Here is a 17,877-nt window from a genome sequence, read left to right on the forward strand (position 1 = left end):
CTGAGGGATGGGATATCATCCAGAGAAGCTCAAGTGAGCACTTTTGAACTTCATGAGGTTCATGCCAAGTGCAAGGTCCTGCACATGGTTCAGGTACCAGTACCAGCCGGGAGATGAAAAGATTGAGAAAAATCCTGTGAAGAAAGACTTGAGAATACTGATGAATGAAAAGCTGGTCATGAGGCAACAATGTGTGCTTTTCAGCTTAGAAGGCCAACTGTATCCTGGGACGTATCAAAGAAACAGGGCCAGCAGGCCAAGAGAGGTGATTCTCCCACTCTACTGCACTCTCATAAGACCACACCTGGAGTATTGTGTCCAATGTGGAGTCCTCAGCACAAGAAAGACATGGACCTGCTGGAGAGGCTCCAGAGAAGGGCCACAAAAATGAACAGAGGGATTTAACACCTATTCTATGAAGAATGGCTGAGAAAATTGGGGTTTTTCAGTGTGAAGAAAGCTCCAGAGTGATCTCATTATCACCTTTAAAGGGGGCATAGAGGCAAGATGGGGACAAACTTTTCAGCAGGGCTTGTTACAATAGAACAAGGGGTAATGGTTTTAAACTGAAAGAGGGTAGACTCAGACTAAATATTAGGAAGATACTTTTTACAGTGTAGGTGGTGAGACGCTTGTCTAGAGTGTTGGCAGATGTGCCACCCCTTGAAACATTCAAAGTCAGGATGGATAGGGCACCGAGCAGCCTGATCCCTGATCACTACAGGGGTATTGGAGTAGATGACCTTTAAAGGTCCCTTACAACCCAAATGATCCTATGATTCTATAAAATAGGAATAATAAAATTCTTAAGTGATATTAGTCTGTTACTTGACCTGTTACTACTTGTAATTCTGACCACAGTCATTCCCACTCATCAAAACACACTGCTGTCCTAGGCAGCATTATTTATGACCCATCCCTGCCCCAGGACTCCAGAAAGGTCTGCTTGCAAGATTTTTCATTTAACTTGATTATCTTGCAGCTGCTTTGGACCATGACCCAGCACAGTCTAGCTGTAAACATTTTGTCTGAAGAACACATTTAAAAGTCTTTTTGTACTGTTTTCCATTTAAAGCTTAATACTCAAACTGTCGTCCAAATGTAATATCTGAGGATTTTCATTTGGTTAAATGAACACAGGAGCAAGGCTCCTGAGAGAGAAGACACTACTGCTGAAGCTCCACTGTTGATACTGATGAGCTGAAAGGATGTCTTTCTTCCATGAAAAATTTTGAAATGAAAGAGATGTGAAATTTGTTTCTCCAGGTAGTAAGACACATTGGTATGTCTCTCACTGAGACTTACCACAATAAGCTGGGAATGACGAAGTCCAAGAAGGGCAAAAAAGACATAGTGCAGAGAAGACTAAAAAATGGTGTGTTTATATTAATCAAGAAAGGAACGTGAGCCACCTTCACCTCACAAAATTTACAATAGCTTCTTCTGGCTACTGCTTGGATGAGAAGAAAGACATCCTCAATCAGGGATGCTTGACTAACTGAAACTTTTGCATATTTAGTATCTTTGGAAAGAGAAGGAATGTCACTATAGGAATTAAAGTTTGTGTATGTGTGTAAAGGATACACACTACACCACATTTAAGCATACATTAAGTCACAAAATTAAAATACTATTATTTCTCAGATCAAGACTGCAAATTACTCTCAGCTACTGTGGATCACCTGTGGAATATGAACTGATGAAACTGCTCAAAAACACATACAGGAATTAATATGAACATTTGTACCAAAACACAAGTACCTGGACCACAGAGAGCTAGCTCTTGAATGAAGCTGGACACAGCTATCAGCACCATTCAGCAAAAAATACTGGAATGCAAAGGAAAAGCAGTGCCATGTTTTGCCTTTGCAGCTGGATACAGTATCACTTTACACATAAGAAACTTAAATCAAAAGGATTCAAGTGGAGGTAGTATCATCTGTTAAAGTCAACTTCCGCATAAAAAATGGGTAATAGGAGAAAATATGATTCTGTTTTTCAAGTTCTGTTTTTGAAAGTATCTTATTCAGTAGAGCCTATAAAAACAGGCAATTATTTGCTATCACTACAGTAATACATTTAGTGCACATGGATAATGGAATACTGCACAGACACACAGTTAATATTTTTTTCAGCTCCTTTTTTAAAAGGAGGAAGTCTTCAGTGGAGGAGGAAGTGCTGCCAATGCCATGATTCACAGTAATCCAAACAGAAACTTGGAAAATAAATTGATCAGCATAAGAGTGAATACTTTTGTCAAAACCCACGCAGAGGTTATGTATGCTCTTCAAGCACAGTAATCGCATGTGATTTATTAAAAAATATGTATTTTTTTCTACAGAATAATCTTTTTCTTTTCAAATAAATGGAAGAATATGGTTTTGAACTATGATTGAGCAAATGATGCAATACAGAAACAAAAGAGACAGCTATGATAATGTTTTTAGCATATAGTGAGGCTGGTGTGAATAGTCTAGCTAAGTAAGCACATGAAAGAGTAACATGCAGTTGAAAAGACATGCTCTTCTCTTTCCACCAAACTTAAAATTCAATAAAATCAGAATAGTGGGAATTTCATTATTTGGATACCAGGAAGTTACCTAAAGAATTAAGATGGTGATGACACCAGGAAACTGACACTTTTCTATGTCAGGAATGTCACCAAAGGAATTAAAGTTTATATATGTACATAAAGGATACACACTACACCACATTTAAACCTACATTAAGTCACAAAATACACTTTAATTCTCAGATCAAGACTGTAAATTCCTCTCAGCTACTGTGGATCACCTGTGGAATATGAGATGATGAAACTGCTCCATACCTGTAAAGTTTGGCGCACAATGTTGGCTGTATATATCAGCATACAGTGCAAAATTTCAAGTAAGGAAAGAAGCAGTGCATTTGCTGTTTTGGTGCTGCTTTTATCATCTGTCTCCAAGTATGCAGTCATGGTTTCTATTAGGAGATTACAGATGTGGTGAGTCAGTCCTACATAGAAAGTGAAACAAAAAGAAAAAAAGAAATAGACTATCAGGAAAAGAACACTGTGGAAAGTAGCCTAGTTAAAAATAACAGCTTAGCATAAAAACAAAATTCACACACATTATGAATATTTATTCAATTTTCTTTTTTCTCCATCATTATAGTTCAATTCTGTCTGGAGCAGCTTATAAAGAGAGCCAAACTGATACAATGAAATCTGCTAACTGCATGGAAAATTATGTAACTTTCATTAAACAGAGACATACTTTGAATCCTAAATCTTTAGAAGTAAATAACATCAACCCCTGTAGCTTGCTTAACCAGCAAACCAATTCACATATCAGAAAAAGTTTAAACCATTTCAAGACAACACCACAACAACTCAGAATATTTCTTACTTTCAAATACTAAGTGACAGAGTTAATTCTACTTTATCTTAATGTTTTTCTTTCAGAGTTTCCTAAAAAAAGACAGATCATTTATTCCTCACCAAGAACATTATGTTTGTAAACTATGTTCTTTTAAACTGGCAATCAGCTATACTGTGACTTGTGTGCATATAGGTAGCTGCATTATACTATATTAGTATACTAGCATCCAGTCTCCATGACTGTCAAAAATGACTGAAGTATCTAATTGATTTCACAGAAGTATAAAGACTTCTTTTTTAAGTTCTCCTTTAAGAAGTATTTTTTAAATTTTGCAAAAATCAGTACCAGATTAGAATGAGACATTGTATAATGTAATAGGTAATTATACCATTCAGCTCTTAAGAGTAGACAAATTTGTGAGGTGTTGAACTATTTTTGCTTCAAAAGCTGCCCCATCCATTAACTAAATTTCCATTAAATGTTTTCCTCTCCTATTCATCATCCTTAATACTTTCCTCAGGAAATTAAATACAAAAACATTCATTTAGAATACAGTTATGGGTCAGGATCATTAAGACTTGCTTTCTCCTTATATCTCACATCTTTTTGCATTTCTGTGTCTACTAACTCTTCCACAAGTTTGATTGATGGACTACGGCTCAGGCTAAGCTTTGAATTTCCTGGGGTTTTGTCTGCATAAACCAAACTCTCTAAATTACATCAGTCTAATCTTGCACATTTAATTTCCTTTCCCTTATTTAAAGGACAGTTTCTGCTGCATTTCTGAACACTTCACACAAAAATGAGAATGTAGAGACATTCAAGTGATGTCACCAACACCCACCAAGAAGAAAACAGACAGACATAATTGCATGTCTACCCAATACAAAACTTGCTGTTACTCCAGGCTTTTTTTCATCAGATTAAATTAGTATAAACCTAAGGAAACAATGCAGTAAGAATTGGTCCCTAACAAAGCAAGGTTGCTAAATTGCCTGCAGGGATATGTCCAAGTACACTGTTTCTCCCCACACATTTGACCACAAAACCCACAGCCACATCAAAATGAATGTGTCACCCCTACTATTTCTAGATGGCTTATACAGAACCCTTAAGACGGTGACTTGGATATTACCCCTGACAAGACCTCTTTCAAACGAAGGTGCTGTATGGATCATGATCAAAATATTTTTAGGCATTATAGTATTAAGTAGGGAATGAGAAATACTGAACAAAACAACAGGGCCTATGACTCCAACTCACAATGGTTTCCCTTTCAATTTTGAAGAGAACAATTTGTTTATTTATTCCCTGGCCTGTTACCCGCCAGAGTCTCACAGCTGCCTCACTCCTGATGAATGGTGAATGGGGAGGCAAACCAAATGCTCAACTTTCTCCTTACTTAGAGATGTGAATAATATCACCTAGATTTTCTTCTTTTGAAGTATTTACATCCTAAGGCAATGAATATTACCAATACCTGAAATACAACAGGATATTCTCATTCACTTAGCTAACAAAAAAAAAATCAGAGTTGGCAATTTTTTTACAGATATAAACTTTCTCAGGGAGAGTTATACATACAAAGATATGCATGGCTAACTTGGAAATTTTGGGGAGAAAACCAACAACTATTCCTGGACTTAGAATACCTTGGGAGAATTTCACACTTCAAGATTTTTTATAAAGACAGCTAAAATAAAACACTGGTGTAAAATGTCCCCTAACACACTGTATGACTCATACAGAAAACTGATAAATACTTGGTTGCACAGATTAAAAAAACCAACAGGCCAACTTCTTGCCAAGTAAATAAAGTTCTAGACATGCTCTTTAAAATACTTTCTTGTGTCAAACAAAATGAAAATTATGGACATGTAAATGTACTCCTTGCTTACACCACAAGAAAAAATACACATTCTTGTCCTCAAAAGAGAAAGTTGGGAAGCTGGTATAATTTACAGTGACCATGACAAAATTCAACAGAAGTTTAACAGCCTTGGCCACTGCCACTGGAACCAATTTACTCAAAAGGTACCTATAAAGATCAAGACTGGTATGTCACAGCATTTCAGAAAATGAACCCCAAAATAGATAATCTTAAAAAAAGACGATGCAATTCTATAAAAAGAAAAACTCATCATTCATAAAAAATTCATTATTCAGCAGGTCATAAAATAAAAATTACATATGGATATCTATAAATTGAAGATTTTCTGCCAGATCTTACAAGTGATTCAAGAACCACATGCTTCTTAGTTTCCAATAAAGCCTAAAACAATATTTCTCCTTAAAAACTTCCAACAGTATATTTTTGAGCTATATTTAACAGACATAAGTTTCCTATGCAGTAATTCTCAGCTCTTCATTAGAAAGTCAAATAGTCTCTGATCGAAAAGACAAACCCCATGCACTCCTGAATTTTTGAAGTGGTGGATCTGAATCTGAATTCTGTATCATAATGAAGACTTAAGCCTGATTAAATTAAACCACAGGAAGATTGTTCTGCTGATACTTACAAGTATGTTGGCAATATCCCACTTTGGACAGAGAAAAGTGTTAGCGACAGTTTATATGTAATGCATCATACTTTATTCCAGCTGGGCATTTCTTATTAAGGGAGTTAAGTAAAAACTTAATTAACTTACAGGGTTTTTTATTACTCTAACAATTTGCAAATTTGAGCAAACAATTAAAATAGATCACATCATATCATGTGTAGTTAGAAATTTATTCCAATATTTCATTGTGAATTAGTCAATGCCTACTGTTTATTTGTAAAAGAGGATTTTCGAACTATCAAGTCTCAGTGCAGTTCTCTGCTATTCAAATTTTGCAAAACTTGGAATTTGTATTAGAATTATTATAATTTACATAAACATAACTGGAATTAAACAAATAACTTTTTCCAATTGCAATCCAATATTCATAATATGTACTAAAAGGATTGCATCCAAAATTCCCAGCTGCAGTTATGTACCATCTGATGAACCTACTGTTCACAGCAGAATATTTCTCCTGTCCAAAGAACCCTGCAATGAACCGAACATGTCACTGATGGTAATTCATGACTGTGGACTGTTATGACTATTCCTATGCTTTACAACTCTTTTCAAAGATAAAAGGAATCTTTTGGCCCATGATTCTGTCATTGGACAGAATGTGCCATGATACCTTCTGGAATGAAAGCTGAGGGATTTTATTCTTACCTATTAGCAACATGGATAAAGGAAATGAAATCCTCGCTTCCAAACCATACAAAACATCAAAGGACAGCCTAAGAAGCAATCTTCGAGGCAACCCTTTCATGCCTACCAGCAATTAGAGCATTCAACAAACCTGTTCGCTTCCAGCTGAAGAAAATGTTAGAGCAGGTGCACTTCCTCTGAACAATGACACTGTGCAGCCAAGCAGCCAGCAGCAAACCCTCAGCCTGGCAAAAAGGTTTCTCTTTGTTCCTCTCTACATGATGCTCTCTAGAGAGCTGTTTTTCCCATTTGTATCACACCTACACAACTGACTCCCCAGGGACACTAACAGATATATATCCACTAGCCTTTTCTTCCTTTTATTTACAGTGGACCTGCTTGGATTTTTTTTTTTTTTAATGACTCAAAATAATATGAAATTGAGAATGATAATGATACTGCCAGACTAGCAAACATGTTTCATATTCTTTTTAATGTTAATGATAAAACCCAAAAATATTACGAAGTACTGCAGTTCAATAGATTCTTTCACATAGGAATTAGCTCCTCAGTCTCTGAGCACTTAAGATAATTCACTATGTCATAAATTCATCATAAAACCTTATTTGACCACATAAACCTGGGATTTAATTTGCATTCCTTGCATCACAGCCATACTACTCAAGGTTTATTCTCCTGAACAACTGAAAATAAGCAGCATTAAAGCAAATGGTATCTTTAGGGCAATGGCATTTTTTTAAAAAAGAGGCTCATTGCTTTTAGTGTTATTTTTACTATTCGTTACTGTTCACCTTTTAGTAACCATTTGTATTACTACTATGATATTATTGGGGGAAGAATAAACTAGGTTAGAAAATTAGGTCACCACAGATTTCAAGATTTGGTGAGTTACAAGTGCCAGCTCAAGTGGAAACAAAACAATAGGGCTGTCGAGCATATCAACTGCATGACTGATGCCCTGAAAATTATTTTCTATTCTAAGCTTAAAAATTAATAGCATCTTAAGAGAAAAGTACTCATTTTGTCACTCAATAAAGAATCGTTAAGTTTGAGGAATAAAAATCTCTGGATATGTCAACACTGCAGTGGTCAATGCTCTCCAGAGCTTCCCTTTGTACAAAGAGTGTTGCTCAACTTTTCCCTCACATGTGGCAGGTAGGACACTCACCAATGGTCCCCAAGCAGGCAGTCCTGCTCTCACATGTATTAAAATGGGTGTGGTAAGAATTATGACAACTGGGGAAAAGACAGTTGTCACCTTTATTACAGCTAGGTTGAAAGCAGACTGGGGAGTACCGTTATCTTGAGTGTGGATGCCCAAGAGGAATAGAGATCTGACATTCTCAGTGGGTTTTTTCTGCTTCATCTCAGTCAAAGCTCAACATGATTCTACTTTTTTCAGGACTGACAACATTTAGTAGTTATTGTTAAAGGCATTTTATAGGTGGCATCTTTCCCTTGTGGAGCAGAATTAGTGACTCCTCAGGGAACCGTGTCAAACTCTTCTCAGCCAAAGAGAATCCTGTCAGCACAGAAGAATATTTCTTCTAAATTTAAGCTATGGAACAAACTTGAGAGTGATTAAGACCAAAACGCGTTTAGAACAGAAAACTAAAAGATAAAAAACCAAGTAGATTCTCTCAATAAAAAAAATGAGTGTAATAAAAAATATTAAAATGTAACTTGAATATTAAAATGTATCTTACTAATAATAAAATCACATGCTTGACTGGTCAATATAAAAATAGTAAAATATAATAAATTCTTCCAAATAGGCAAGACTGTTGCTGTTCTATATGAAAAGATAAGGTTAGAATAACATACACAGAAGAGTATTTCTGAAAGTATTATCACTTCTGATTTGCTACTGCTTTTGAAAATGAAAAAAAAAAAAGGAGGGGGGGAGCTCCTATCTTGGACTCTCATTAAGGTTCTGTGACAAAATTTCAACTGAATTCAAGTTTTTGTGTCAGTTTGACTCAACCACTCTATAATTAATTCAGAAAAGATATCCAAGCTGTTTGAAACTAAGTTCAAAGCACACGGGTTTACATAGCATCAAAGTTCTGAAGGCGCGGAATTTTTTTCTGGACAAGATTTACTGAGATGGTCCTCATTCCTAGGAGTATAACTCATTGAACATGAACACAAACTTGTTCAATTTTCTTCTGAAAATAATTACTAATTATGCTTTCTAAGTCTATCAGAATAAAAAGACCCACAATTTATATGAAAGAATACTAAATAACTATGGACCGTGATGATGTTCCAGGGATCTACTCTCAGTGTTAATAAGACATTAATAGTGTCTCATTTTAGCAGTCAGGTTTAATGTGTTTGGTACATAGTCTCTAGAAATGCTATCTGCTTCTTACATTCTATAAGTAGCTGAGAATAATTGGACACTTACTACAAAAAGATAAGTGAAAATATAACAGAAAGGTAGGATCCACTGAAGATGCACATACAAACCTAAAATGCTCATATCAGGCAGTTTATGGGACTGCACATAAAAGAAACATTTCTTTTAAAATTATTTATTCAAATTAAACTTTTGCTTTCCAGAGAGGAAATTTAGTATCCAGAAGAGTCGTAAGATTTGTTGCCAGCTCTGCCACTTATGCATATATTATGTATATCACAAATAGGCTGCTTTTTTGTTAACCAGGGAGCATAAGGCTCTTGATGCATGTAAAATTGAGTGCTATCATCCCAAGAGGTACTGACAATGCAGCAGAGTACAATGCTGAGGCTGCCTGACAGACATTCATTTTGTAAACAGCTTTGTTGATGGCAAATGCTATTTTTTCCCAGCTGTTTGCTCATGATCAATTGTTGGAGGTTACTGCACCTACAAATGTCTATGACTGTGTATGTACTCCCCAGACAACCTGTGCTTGGCTGTTTTAAACTGCTCAAATGGGCAGCCTTAATCCAGCTGATTTTGCTTGAAGCGGATGCACACACTCAAATTTCTCTTCTACCTGGTAGACCTATGGAAGGATGGAGGTATTACAGTGACTTCACAGAATATACCTTTCAAATATTTCTGCCCCAATTGTGCATATATTAAACAACTAATTACCATTCTTTTCATATGGATTTAAGCATTTTTTTATACCAACTTTCAATATGTCAATTGTGCAATACTTGCAAGCACAAACTTCCATCAGAAAAACCAAAAAAATTAATAAACCAAGACAGTAATAAGATAAAATCACACTGTCTGGAACGACTACTATTGTTAAGTAAACTTTATAGTTGCTATTCAGCCATATGTCAGACACATTAGAGACAGTAGCCTATTTTTAAAAACATAGCAATACTACAGCACGCTATACTTCAGTCAGATCCTGATACACCCTATTTCATTCCTTGCTAGGTGTCAACTATGCTAAAATATCTTGGGTTTATTAGACAGAAGTTAGATAATACTTAGAAGATTTTCCAAACAGCAGTTCTAATGATCTGCACCAGAATATCTAACAGGATAACCCTCTGAGAAGCACAGTTTTAAAACCTCCTTTAAAACTTAACTGAGATAGTGGGTGTTAATTTGCAATTACAAGGAAAAACATTCTTCTTGTTTACATGGTTTATACTTTTTAGAAAAATAAAGCCTGCACAAAGCCCTCAAACTAATGGTAAAAAGCTAGAGAAAAAGTTCTTCACTAGATTAAAATCCATTATTTTTTGTTTAATTAAGAATTCTTCGCATTCAGCAAGATTCAGTCAGTGAAGATTCACTTTTGACTTACTTCCTCAGAAAGATCAAGCCTGCAACAATTATCATGTGATAAAATACATGGGGAATTTATATCCTGAGCTTTATAGCTAGAAATTTTTCTAAGGAGATTTTCATTTTAATAATAGACTTTCTTTCACAGAAGATTAAACCTTATTTATCTCCTTCAAATATCTTAACATGCTTCTGCTTTGGCATCAACTTGCCCTTCAACCAAAATCCTTGAGACACCACATTCAGATTTTGAGAGCTGCCTTTCTGACAAAACCATTGCAGCCCAGATATGAAGAGCCTCAGAATACAGATACATCCCTAAAATGTTGCCACAAATTGACAGCACTCAACAGCTTTGAATGACATTACCAGCACTAATTGTTCTAGTTAGGCCTTCAAGAGTCCCTGGACTGAAAGTGATAAGGACCAATGAACCCTGGTCTTCAGAAAATTCTCTGCAGTTTTCAAAGTGTTTTAAATTGCAGAAATATAACAGTTGACTACTGATCCCATATATATTCAAAGAATAAGGATAACAGTCTATACATTACCTACTGAAAAGTCATGCCCTGTAAGAAAAGATATTAAATATTTATTCCTACACGTCTTGGTCTTTTTACTTTACATCAGTCTTCCACAGGATGAAAACCTACAGAGAACAAATGCTTGGATTTTCAAGTAATAGTCTTTTACAATAGTTATAACTGAACCAAAGCACAAAAGTAAAGGCTAGCTTTTCCACTAAGTGGAATTTGTAATAAACACAACAAAACTGAATCTATGCCACAGACTCCTGAAACATCCTGCATTATTCATCAGTTAAGTTTACAACAGAAATGAAAGCTGATGAGCTGTAATTGCAATGTCCAAGGTGGCCTTGGTGTATTTAAATTTACCTGATCAAAGGGCTTACTTGAACAGAGATCAGGATGTTACATGATAGAAAATCTAGTTTTGCAGCTCTGACCTGATTAAATTCTGCAGCCTTAAACCTCCTCTGCTAGGTCAATTTTGTACAAGCAAGTGTTAGGATAGCTGTGACCAACAGATTCTCTTTCTAATTTGCTATCATCTGGCCATACCACATCTGATTAAAACTCTAAAATCTAACCACAGGCTTTACAGCTCAGATGTTAACAGACCTCTTAGTAGAGTGCCTTGGGCACATGCCTTACTTTGTTTGCATGGATGCCTGTTCTTTTTTGACCTATCCTTGAATTTCAACCTTACCTATGTAACAGACAAGCACAGACCCTTGAGGAAACTTCTGTGTAAGCACTGGAAGGAGATCACATGGGATAGTTTGGTCTACTAGGCTATCTTGGCCCAAGTCATCCAGTTTTGAAGGAAAACCAGTGAACTCTACCATTATACTAAAAAACAATTAACTGGACCCTGGTGCGGATCTGATACTTAAACCAAGAATACAGACTGTGCTTTGCTCAAGGACTAATTTTTTCAGAGGTGAAAAAGAAATTAAGAACATAGACACAACTACAGGGAGAGCAATGGCTACCACAGGAAAGAGGGATTCAGATTCAGACTATTTTGTTCAGTGGGTGCCCTGCAAAAACATGCAACAGAACAGAAGAAACTTGGTATGTGATCCCTGTTGTAGTACCTGTACTGGTTTTGGCTGGGATGGAGTTAAATTTCTTCTAAGTAGGTTGTATGAGAGCACATTTTGGATTTGTGCTGAAAACAGTGTTGATAGCACATTGATGTTTTAATTACAGCTTGCACAGGTCTTTTCTGCTTCTCAGACTGCCCGACCAGAAAGTATGCTGGAGGTGCACAAAAAGTTTTGGAGGGGACACAGTTAGGACAGCTGACACCAACTGCCCAAGGGAATATTCCATACCATATGGAGTCATGCTCACCAATAAAACTGGAGGCGACGCTGGCAGGGAGCTTTCTTCTCACATTTTAAAAAATTCTTATTATGATCAATTTTTAATTATTAAACCAGTTTTATCTCAATGCATGAGTTTCTTTCTTACTTTTGCCCTTATGATTCTCATCCCCATCCCACTGGGGCAGGGAGAAGTAAGTGAGTAACTGTTGTGCTTGGCTGCCAGTGGGGGTACACCACAACAGTAACTTTTTCTTTTCCTCTACCAGATCTGCTCTACTGGACACTGGATTTTTTTTAGACATTAATGTACTTCAGGGTCCCAGTAACTTTACCAACATATGCCCCAGTCAGTTCTTGGACTCAGCCCAGACTATTTCTGTATTTCAGAATGGTACTGTAATGCATAGACTCAGGCTGAGACCCATAGCCTGGGTGGAAAAATCTTGTAAGCAATGCTGTTCTTACCATACTTTCTGTCAAAACCCCTAAACCTGCTGTTACTTGTCTATTCCTTTGGGTATTTTATCTGCCTTTTCCTTATCTTGCTTATGGCTTTTCCTTACAGTGTAGGAAAAATACTGCCATTAAATTCACCTTCTGTCACCATCTGAACCACGTGCTCTCTGAACTCAACAACATTCAGTGTACTTTCTGAAGAAAATTCATGGTAAGTTCAAGCATGTTTTTCCTTTTCTGGTAAAATGAATAGTGGCATAAACCTACACCTCACATAATTCTGGGCATAATTCACATAATTCTAGGATCAAAATATACAGTATATGTGTTTGAAAATGACACAGCTAGTTTATTCAGCAAAAATGCATATTGGAAAGATTGTTGAGACATTGTGGGTAATTTAAGGTGTTTTTCAGTCTCTATGTAATACTTATCAGTAGCAGTAGTTTTGCTGTCATCCCAGGAAATAAGTCATATCTCATGGCTGGATAAAAAGCAGCTAAAAAGATTAATTTCATAATATGGGTATGTTAGCTAGGACAGAGCTATCTTTTAAAAGTGTGAATAAATCTATAAACAGCACTTTACTGGATTTCTGCCAAGTCTCACAGGAATAGGGGTGAGAAGTTTTTCACTAAGCAACCTGAAATATGATCATCAAAGAATGGACCTCAGAGAAGATAAGACAAGTTGAAACTAAATGAATGTAGATAAACACATTTACATCCTTTTTTCCTTATCTTTTTAAAAGGAGGGTGGCAACATGGAAAAAAAATCTTCCCAGGTTTTACAATCTCCTAAAAAACAGAAGAGTGCATTAGATTTTACAAATATACCCTATTTTTTCCCCTGTGCACCTTAAAAATTCAAAGGGAAGCATATATAATTTTCCTCAACCAAAAAGAAGCAACAGCTAGCAGATGCAATATTTTCTAGTGATGTAGAGACATCTATAGGAACCTTTAAATCCCATTTTTGAAACAAAAAACCCCCAATGTTTATTAAGTTAGGGCCTCTTTAAATGAAAAGTTGCACCAGTTTGCTTAAAATTCAGATCTGAAATCTACCATATGTGCTTCAGTACAAGTCTTTTCTAACACACTTGTCTTCATAGACCCTTTTTACATAAATATAATCCTGGTTGAAATAGAAAAAAAGTTTAAGCTGAAATGAGATTATTATTTTATTATTATTATTCTTAACAGGTGGATAGACAAGTTTGTACCACATTTACGAAATGTTTTTTTCTTTTTAATCAAATCACATCATGATGGTAACATGTTTGTCAGAGCAGCTTAAATAACCACTGCTCCTCAGCTACACAAAGGTTACCCCATCAGCTGACTTCAAAAAAACTTTCTATGTGTAGATACATTGCTATGAATGTATCATGGATATATTTATATGTTTAGTTACCGTATCAGATCTACCAGGAATTGATGAAATGCTGTAGGGGAAAAAAAAAAAAAAAAAAGTTTTTTAACTCCTAGTTAAGGAATAACTTAACAATAACAATAACTTAACTTAACTTAACAATAACAATAACAATAACTTAAAAATAACAAGAGAACATTCACCTGAATATAGTGCTTAACATGGTGGAAAGTCCATGTATAGATGTGAATCTATGGCTTTAGGCTTCAAAAGAAATGTACATATAGAAATTATTTCTTAAATACAAAACACACATAAAAATAAAACTTAAGAGTGCTTGGAAAAAACTAGGATAAACAGTATTATAAAATTAAATCATGAATAGTAAAAGGAAGCAACTAACTATAAAGACCACATATAAATGTTGTATTTGGGGTGAAATTTGAAAAAGAAAAAATATATACGTGGAAAAATGTGAACATTACAGGAAACATTTCAAGTAATATAGACTATTACTTTTTATTTGTAACCTTTGAAATTTTACACTTATCTCAAAATCAGCAGTGATCCATTGCTTTCATACTGAGACCTTTCTAACTGCTAGAACGGAAAATACATTAATGCTCTACATCCTATGGCATAGTAACTCTAATCGAAGAGTCTTTTTTTCAAATACGTAGTTACATTTTTAATTTCATTCCTTAATGTCATATTTTAGGTTACAAGATACATTTGACAAGCTACGTATGGACATCACCATTATTAGGTTTTAATTCATTATCTGTAACAAGTGGTTTGTATTGTTAATAGTAAACCTCTAGCTAAGACGATAGTTCCACTTCCACCCAGTTACTCATCTTCTCTCAAACTGCACAAATTCACTAGTTCTAATATATTGAGTTGGGTTGTACTTCAGGGGAGTACCAGCATTTCTAATAATGCTTAAATTAGCCTGCAGGAAAAGCAGCACCTAGAATGAATGCAAAGATGACAATCTCTAGAGGGGAGGAAAAACTATCACAAGGTGGTGAAAAGGAGCATGGGACTTGGTGGGTTTCTTCCTTTTCCTCAGTCCTGCGTTTATCATCAGTAAATCTTCAGATAGCTACAATTTCAGATTCAAAATCAATGCATTACGTTGTAACATAAACATATTTTTTTAAATTAGTTTTTCTGTTTCCAAACATTATCAGTCAGCATAATTGTTCAGACAGAACCTTAAGTCTTAGTTTTGTCTGGGAATTGGATAGGCATAAAGAAATGTTCATTATGGTTGGCATATTAGTACCAAAAAGACAGTCTAGGTTTTGAAATTTATTGAACTAACAAAGTTGAACTAACAAAGTTAAACTAAGCTGATCAGTTAAATCATTAGATTTATGTACACAGTGTCTCAGTCCACAGTATCATGGAATGAAAAGATTTTGAATATTTTTTGTTATTACTCCTTGCTCTTCCATCAATTAAATGTTAAAAAATGAGATATCTTTAATCAGGCAGCTACGCTGCAAGATGATTTCCTGTGCTGGCCACAGGGACAGTATCAGGAAACCTACTCTAACCACAGAAAGGCCAGTCCTCTTTTGCAGTACAGCACTACTGAGACAAGATGCAATAACCTGTTAAACCTTTATTAACTTATTTTATCCTTTGAAGTCACAGCCAGCGTGCTGTGACATTTTGCGCCTTCTGGATACAGCTCTCAACAACAGGTTTGGTTCTACTTGAATGGCATAACTATTTCTCACAGCAATTACCATTTCTATTTTCATCCTTTTCAGGTGGCTGCATTGTTGAATATCACAGAATTACAAAGGTTATTTTTTCCTCAAAGACTTCACTACTATCATGCTATTCTGACATGATTTCCACTTATCTTTCATGATACCAGACTTCTAAGTTTACCCATGTGATGTTACATGCTTTCATCTGAGTGACTGACATTTTGGGTCAGAAAAACATGTCTTAATACTGTTAAAAAAACATTCTGAACTTCATAATATCATAGACTTCTTCAGGCTAAACTGCCACTGATTTCTCATATAAGCTGCAACTCAGTGAACATAGTGACACATGGCCACTTTCTTTACATGTTCAGAGAGACATGGCCATGCTCAAGAGCTGAGCTAATTACTTCAATACTGGCAAGGAGCTGTGAAAGGCCTATGCCCTGCATGGCAGAAGATGTAAAGTGTACATCTCCTAACCAAGGACTTATCCTGTCACAATTACACTATGAAGAAGCAACATCTGCAACTACTCAGGATGATACAATTTTGGCTACACTTACTTTCTGTATTTTAAAATATAGAAAACACTTTAATCAATTTTCCATATTTTAAAATAATCTCTTACTTTAAATTTTTTTAACTGAGTGCATTTTGTTCCTAAACTTTGATTAAATACAGAAAAAAAGAGTGTATTTAGTTTCTTAGTCATACTGATTTTCCTAATGTATTCTCCCTGCCATTTTTTCCACCCAAAATGACAACATGTTGCATATGACCTAAGCTACTTATTTGTTTAGGGTGATGTATAACAATCAGGTATAAAGTACTGTCAGGAAGCAACATCTTTTCTATCTTTGGTCACTGAAAAAAATATTGCTATATTGTATCCTGCAAAAGTTCTGCAGAAGTCTTGCCTCCTAGGAATAAATAGGGGGTACTAAGGAGTGACCAAATGGCTCCAGAACCAGTCTGAACACGTGTCTGATTTCTTCACAGACTAAGTCTGTGGGGTTTGGGTGTTCTTATTTGTTCTATTGTTTGGTAGGTTGGGTTTGGTTTGTTTCATTCTTTCTAAGGGCATAATATTTTAAGTACTGTATTCCATATTTTATACTTTAAAACATAGATATATATTTGTAATTTATAACTACTGCCTTTCTCTTGCAAGTAGACTTCTCCACTGTATGACTAATCCATGGTTCTTTTCTTGATCACATAGAGTGAGTTAGTTTATCCCTGCCTTGGAAGAAAATGATGCAACTTCGAAGCCAGCTACCCCAGCAACTCACCTGTAGTCCCATGCACTGTCACACCAACACCTTCTCACTGGTTTACAGTAGTTCAGACCACTGCTGTATAGATGGGTGCAGCAGAGAGGAAGATCTGTGTTGCCAAGTTAGTGCAGTCTACTGCTGAATTGCTTGAACACTGAAAATTTAGCAGGTGAGAATGAGCTGGCTAGGAAGTGAGAAGCCGTTCCTAAAAAGTCTTTTATTGGCAGCGTACTCAAATGTCTTCTGGAGACTGAAATACAATTATCTGTGAGGAAGTGAAAGGTAGAAGAATATCCTCCAAAGATTTAGGTAAGTAAGAAACCTTTGAGATCTATCTAGAGAGCTCAGAGTTCACTGTCATTCATCTATCATTATGTCAAAGATCTATGTATGTAAAAGACTGATACCTTTTTGTTGTTTTTTAGGAAAAATATTAAGTTGGGTCTTGGTCTCATGAGTGCCAGTTTTTGGATATGCAATGCTTACCAGACCTTAACAATATGACACAGGAAGACATTTGAAATGCAATTAATCTCTTGACATTAGCCTAAAAGTCAAAGCAGTGGACCAGAAGATTAATAAGGATACTCCTCTCATGAAAACTGATCTTTCTTTTATGACATGCAAATGAGTTATGATGATCCGACTACAAAGTTTATTGCAGATCTCTTCCTCTTTAATAATTGTTCTAAGCACCTACCATGCTTTTGTAATATGGTATTTGATTTAACAACTATTGTAGCTGACATTCCACATTTACACTAATGGTCCTTCCTTAGGAACTTCAGCTTTTAGACAAACTGCTTAAAGTATCATTTACTACCAAGAGCTGTTGCATTTTTAAAGAAGAACTTGAAGACTAGTTTTATCGTTCCAAGTGT

The 17,877-nt window shown here is 35.6% G+C and overlaps 1 protein-coding gene across 2 annotated transcripts in view; it reads right to left on the reverse strand.

Annotated features, from left to right (window-relative positions):
- Positions 1–17,877, reverse strand: part of ULK4 (unc-51 like kinase 4) — a 210,551-nt gene that overhangs the window by 62,015 nt on the left and 130,659 nt on the right. For both annotated transcript variants that reach the window (XM_071735884.1, XM_071735883.1), the window contains exon 33: positions 2,828–2,994. In XM_071735884.1, coding sequence (XP_071591985.1) covers positions 2,828–2,994 — 167 coding nt within the window. The remainder of the gene's footprint in view (positions 1–2,827; positions 2,995–17,877) is intronic.

The sequence above is a fragment of the Heliangelus exortis genome, chromosome 2 (assembly GCF_036169615.1).
Source record: "Heliangelus exortis chromosome 2, bHelExo1.hap1, whole genome shotgun sequence".
Taxonomy (NCBI): Eukaryota; Metazoa; Chordata; class Aves; order Apodiformes; family Trochilidae; genus Heliangelus; species Heliangelus exortis.